The sequence below is a fragment of the Psammomys obesus genome, unplaced genomic scaffold, assembly GCF_907164565.1.
Source record: "Psammomys obesus unplaced genomic scaffold, mPsaObe1.curated_primary_1811, whole genome shotgun sequence".
NCBI classification, from domain to species: domain Eukaryota; kingdom Metazoa; phylum Chordata; class Mammalia; order Rodentia; family Muridae; genus Psammomys; species Psammomys obesus.
The window spans coordinates 1,817,412-1,823,454 of NW_026596466.1; the positions used below are offsets into that span (position 1 = coordinate 1,817,412).

Sequence of the window (6,043 nt, forward strand, 5' to 3'; positions counted from 1 at the left end):
AACCCACAGCACCTTTTGAGGGCAGGCAGCCCTCATAAAATCACCAACAGCATTCCCAGTAGCTATACAACATTTGCCTACTAATGGGAATAATCCACAAGGTTATGATGGAATAGGATGGCATCCTGTAGAAATGATGAACCTACAAACTCTAAATAATTGGGCCACTCAAAATAGAATTATTCCCCAAGACTGGAGGGTATTAGAGGCTGGTCCTCAGTTGCAGTGGTTGTAATGGAGAGAAGAAGCCAAGAATTTGGAACAGTATAATAGAGTGGGGGGAGACCAGTTGATAGGTGAAGCATGTTGTGCTAGTATACAAACAGGTTCAGTTTGAAGACAAAAATCATGGAATAATGTTGTTTTGCAGCTTTAAGAGCTTGGGGCAAGGTTGAGTCAGGAAAAAAGAAGTCTACATCATTCACAGAAATTATACAGGGCTCTGGAGAATCTTTTGTAGTAAATAAGGCCATAACCTTGAGTAGGGTTAGAGAAGAAAAGGCAGATGATGCAGAAAGGGGATTGAGCCCAGTGAAAATAGAAGGCAGTTGAGCCAGAACAGATGCTGTTAGGAGACAATTAGAAGAAGCCACAAAGTAGCAAAAGACAAGCTACTGTTAATAATGTGCATTAATTGAAACCCATGCTAATAACTAGTTTCCTTTCTACATTTGTATCTGAATATCTGATTCTTTCATTCTTCAGCATGAAGACTTTTTGCTTGCCCTGCAGATGAATGAAGAGCAGTATCAAAAGGTATTTTGAAATCTCACCAAGTTAACTTATTCTGGATGTACTCATTTGGCTTTTGAAAGCAAACTTTTTCTATATAACCTCCTATTGACTTGTGAGTTTGTACTTCGCTCACATCACAATAATATCAGCTAGGGGAGGCTATCTTCATACAAGACCAAAACAGAACTATAAGGAGATAGATATCTTCTTAAAAGAGTATGAGCAGAAATCCACTAAGCAGTTACTAGAAGGAAATAGAATTCAGATCCCTCTGTGTAGCTCGGAGCAGGGCTGTCTATGCCATCCTTATTTGCCAAGTTGCTTAGTGATCTTTTCAAGCATGGGTGAGAGACTGGAGCAGTCTCTTCAGAGAGCACTGACATTGCATCTCTGCATGTATTTCAGGATTTGACTTCAATTAATTTCCTCAGTTCTTTAACCTAAAGCAAGGGTTGCTTGTGATCGCTTCATATTCCTGTCTTCTGACAAGAGGAATAAAATTCAGCTTTAGAAAGGTTCTGGGATAATGTGTCATGCCATTAACTCTTTTACAGTCACATCAAGCAGCCGTTGCTCACTGTCTTTCTTTAGCTGTGGTGTGGTGCTATACTGATAATCTGGGTTGGGCTTGTTGTTTTTTTATTTATTTACTTGCTTTTTGAGACAAGTTCTCATTCCATAGCCCCAGTTGTCCTCAAGATCTAGTTGCTTCTTTCTCAGTGCCCCAAGTCCTGTCATGCACATATACTGCATGGTGCCCAGCTTCTGAGCTAGGTTTAGACAGAGAGAAAAAAGTTTGTTGTTTGGTATCTCACAGGGGTCAATTTTTACCTCATTGTGTAGGGTTATAGATGAGGCCTTAGCCTTGAATGTAGGGTTTGAGGTATTCACATGTATCTTTTGGCTTGTAGGACGGCCAGCTGATTGAATGCCGCTGCTGCTATGGGGAGTTTCCCTTTGAGGAGCTAACACAGTGTGCTGATGCTCACTTGTTCTGCAAAGAGTGTCTCATCAGATATGCCCAAGAGGCAGTGTTTGGGTCTGGAAAGGTGAGGTGTTTGTGCTGCGCCTAAATATGAAAGGTGCTGGTGCTCATAAACAGGTACACTTCTTGTGTACAAACTGCTGATGGGTTGATATGTGCATGACCTGATTTGGGTCATGTTGGTTCTCAGTAGGCTCCTTCATGCCCTGTGTCTAGCTCCATGAGTCCCTGCTTCAGCCCTCACCTTCCTGGTCACAGTTAGATAAAGTTGAGCTCAGGATGAGTCTTCAATTCGTTTGAATATGTGAAAGCACATTAGTATTTATTTTTTTTTTACATACTTTAAAATGACTTTATAGTTTCTGTAAAAAGGCATAGTAAGTGTAAGATCATATTTCTCTGTCCAGAGTCCATTTCACTCAACACCAGCAAAACAATATTAAGAGGAGTTGTGTATTGTTTTATATCTCTTCCAGCCACTGTAGCAAAGTAAAAGCCAAGTGGCACAGGCCTGTAATCCAGCTATATAGAAGGCTGAAGCAGGAGGATAACAAGGTCAAAGCCAACCTGAGCAATTTAGTGAGACACTGTCTCAAACTAAAAATAAATAAATAGGGGAAGGGCTGGGGCTATAGCTTAGCAGTAGAGTGCTTGCCCAACAAGTATAAGGTCCTGGGTTCCACCCCCAGTACTGAGGAAGAGGGGAAAGAGGAAGAGAGGAGGCGAAAGAAAAAGGAAAAAAACAAAAACCTAATACAGTGATCCAGAATGTGGCCTTTTATTTTTAAAGGTTTCATATGTAATTCTTTATTTGTATCACACACACACACACACACACACACACACACATACAGTCTATCCAGTGTCTCCTGTGCCTGCCCTTTCTCAAATATTTGACCTTTTATTTTTTAATAGTGTGTAATTTAACCTGCTGAGTTATATGTATGTTTAAGGGGTTATCCCTAGAAAAAAATGATTTTTTTCCCCCTCTGTTGACATCCATTAATATCTGAACCTCTTCATTTTGGGGTGGGAGCTGGAGAGATTTCTCCCATCTATGTTGGCATGTTGAGATTTTGTGTGTACGGTTTCCCTGTCAAATATTGAAGATGGTATCTTGCCGCTGACATCCTGGTCCTCTGGTTCTTCCACCCCTTTCTTGATGTTCCTTTGGCCTTAGATGTGGGGGTTGTGTTACAGATGTATCATTTGGGGCTAGGTACCCTAATGTTGGTTGTCCTCTGTATTTTGGCCAGCTCTGTCATGTCTGTCTGCTGCAAAAAGAAGCTTTCTTGATGGAGGATTAGAGCTACACTTACCAGTGTGTGTTCTTAACCACTGAACCATCTGCCCACCCTAGCTAGCACTTTCTATTCTTAAAGGTCTGTTTGAAAGGGTTTTGAGCCACAGGTACTTTTGGTGCCTGAATAGTTAGTGCTTCATACTGTGATCCTCCAATGACAATCTAAGGCATTTTCACTGGATGTGGGTATGAAATTGCCCCTGTCCCAGCATTCTAGAACTGAGTGGGAAGAAGGACTTGGGGACATCACTATTGCATATGCAGGTTGTGCTTTAGGTCTTTACTTGAGGCCATACTTAAGCTCTGCTGTCCCTGAACCTTTCCCCTTTCTATTGATTCCCATTTAGAGAAAGTCAGAAGAGAAGCCCAAACCACTCCCTCTCCATTTCTTAACTAGTTAACCACCTCTCCCCTCCCCTTCCCAGAGGGTCTCCAGCCTTGCAGATCCTACAAGGGAAGCAGCTTACTTCAGACACTGAAGCCAGCCTCCTCCAGCTCACTGAGCCTTGTCTGTCACCTTAGCCATTGGTGTTCAATCTCCGTAGACTGTAGCTTAGGCTGCTGGAGGATCCTCTGCTAGGATCAAAGAAAGCCTTTATGCTTTTACATAATGGCTCCCTGGTTTAAAGAGTGATTTCTCAAAGAGGAAAAGGACTTTGTTACCTCCATGTTTGTGTTCTTGCCACCATCCTTTCCTTTAAAAGATGTGTTTGACTTCTTTAGTTCTTTGTTATTCCGAATCCTCGGTTAGCTTTTTTCTTGTCTGCTTACTTTATTCTAGTCAGAACTCAGCTGCATGGAAGGCAGCTGCACATGTTCCTTCCCAACCAGTGAACTGGAGAAGGTGCTCCCCCAAACCATTCTGTACAAATACTATGAACGGAAAGCTGAGGAAGAAGTTGCTGCAGCTTATGCTGATGAGCTTGTCCGGTGAGTTCCCCAGGGTGAAGTCTTCTGTCATCAGATCAGAATATTCTGTGGCAGAGCTGCCTTGTCTATATTCTCTGGCTCTTCTTGCTAAGAAATGAAATAATTAGGCTTTATAATGAAAACATCTATGTATGCAATCTTTATCTACAAGCCTTACTTACTACCTAATCTTCTAGTTTGTAGCAGAATCACAGTGCCCTGGGCAGGAGGAAAATAATTGTTAAAAGGAACCCTTGAAATGTGGTTGACAGTAGATTTGGACTTTGGGATGGTGCCTGTGGTTCCTGGTAAGTGCAAGGATAGGAAGAAGCTCAGCCTAGGTTATAGTGAAAGCTAAGGAGTACAAAGCGCTGTCTGCCTTGCATAACACCCCATCTTGGTGGCACAATCCCGTGAAACTGACTCAACCGTCTTGAGAGACACTACCTTCATGTTTGTTCCAGGTGCCCTTCCTGTAGTTTCCCTGCTCTATTGGACAGTGATGTGAAAAGGTTCAGTTGCCCTAATCCTCGCTGCCGAAAGGTAAGGGAGAGAGGTTTTTTTCCTAACACATTCTTGAGTTTTGGCTTGCGCTGTCTTGGTGGCCCATGTCATTTATGTTCTATGATCTGCTTGTTGATGCACAAGAACAGTTTGCCTGTTCCTTTTCATGAAGTGAGTAAAGATCAGTGCTTTATGATGGTAGCATGGTTACAGAGATGAGATTCCAGTTGCAAAGCTCAGGATCTCTTGTCTATGTCATTTTGTCAAAGCAGATACTGTGACTCAAAATGTGAAGAGTTTTATTTTTCTTCTTGCTTGCTCTTTTCCCTGTCCTGTGCTCAAATACAGCACATAGGCACATATACACTTCCTGCCATTTTCAGAGTCGTAGTGACATTTCTTTGATTAAAGAACTGAACATCTGTGTTATGTCTGGTAGGTTTTTCACTTAAGTTTTCTCCCATAATAATCAGTCATTTCAGAAAGGCGAGAGGTGTGCAGTCGCCTACTTCAGAAAGTGCTTCTTCTCTTTAATAAGGACCTCTTAAAAAATTTCACCAGCTGCTTATAAGCTGCTTGAGTTTCTAGTGGACATTGCCTTCCCTCTAGACATGTGTTTTAAGTCATTTTATAAAAGTACATGATACTGAGTATTGCCTTGTTTGTTTACTCCAAGGTAAAGGTTAGAGAATCAACCAATGAAAAACTTTACTCCATTGTTTTAATAGTAATATGTCTCTGTGAAACCTGTGTGTATTTTTAGAGTTGATAATGCATGCCATTTTGCAAGTTGTCCCCACTTCAGGTTGTTCTGTACCAATTGTCCTGACAGTTCTGGCCTCTTGGAATAGGAAAGCACAATAAGACTTCCCTGTGGGTGTCTGGGGTGTCAGGCACTGAGTGGAACACTTAAGCAGAAGACACCTGAGCTAAGACACAGAAAGAAGAACATAACAAAAGCGAGTGAGAAGGGTGAGGGAATGTTCTGGCCAAGAAGTAGCATGAGCTTGGACATTGGCTGATAGGAGAAGTAAAGGAAGCTGATCTGGGGCAGAGCAGGCATTGCATTCTATGTAAAGGAGAGCCAAAGTATCAGGAAGTCCTGTTTGGCTGCTAAGAAGTCCTTTGATCTCCATATGCATGAACATGTACACAAAGTAAATACAAATATAATAACTGCTGAGAGATGACTCAGAGGTTAAGAGCACTTGGCTGCTCTTCCAGAGTACCTGGATTCAATTCCCAGCATCCTCATAGCAGCCCACAACTATTTGTAACTCTAGTTTTAAGGGACCCAATGACCTTCTAACCTCCTTAAGGCACCAGGTACACATGCATACAGTTCACAGACATAAATGCAGGCAAAATATCTATACACATTTGAAGAAAGGAAAGGGTGGACAGGAGAAAAGAACCAAGTATGGTGGTTGATACCTTCAGTCTCAGCACTCAGGAGGCAGAGGCAGGCAGATAGATAGAGCTCTGTGAGTTCAAAGCTAGCCTGCTCTACATAGCCAGTTTTACTTCAGCCAGCCTAACCTGTAAGACCCTTCCTTCCTTCCTTCCTTCCTTCCTTCCTTCCTTCCTTCCTTCCTTCCTTCCTTCCT

General features: G+C 42.1%; 1 protein-coding gene across 3 annotated transcripts in view; it reads left to right on the plus strand.

Moving 5' to 3' along the window:
• Positions 1-6,043, plus strand: part of Rnf216 (ring finger protein 216) — a 118,357-nt gene that overhangs the window by 38,182 nt on the left and 74,132 nt on the right. For all 3 annotated transcript variants that reach the window (XM_055598517.1, XM_055598519.1, XM_055598518.1), the window contains exons 10-13: positions 706-756; positions 1,647-1,784; positions 3,805-3,953; positions 4,397-4,475. In XM_055598517.1, the coding sequence (XP_055454492.1) occupies positions 706-756; positions 1,647-1,784; positions 3,805-3,953; positions 4,397-4,475 (417 nt within the window). The remainder of the gene's footprint in view (positions 1-705; positions 757-1,646; positions 1,785-3,804; positions 3,954-4,396; positions 4,476-6,043) is intronic.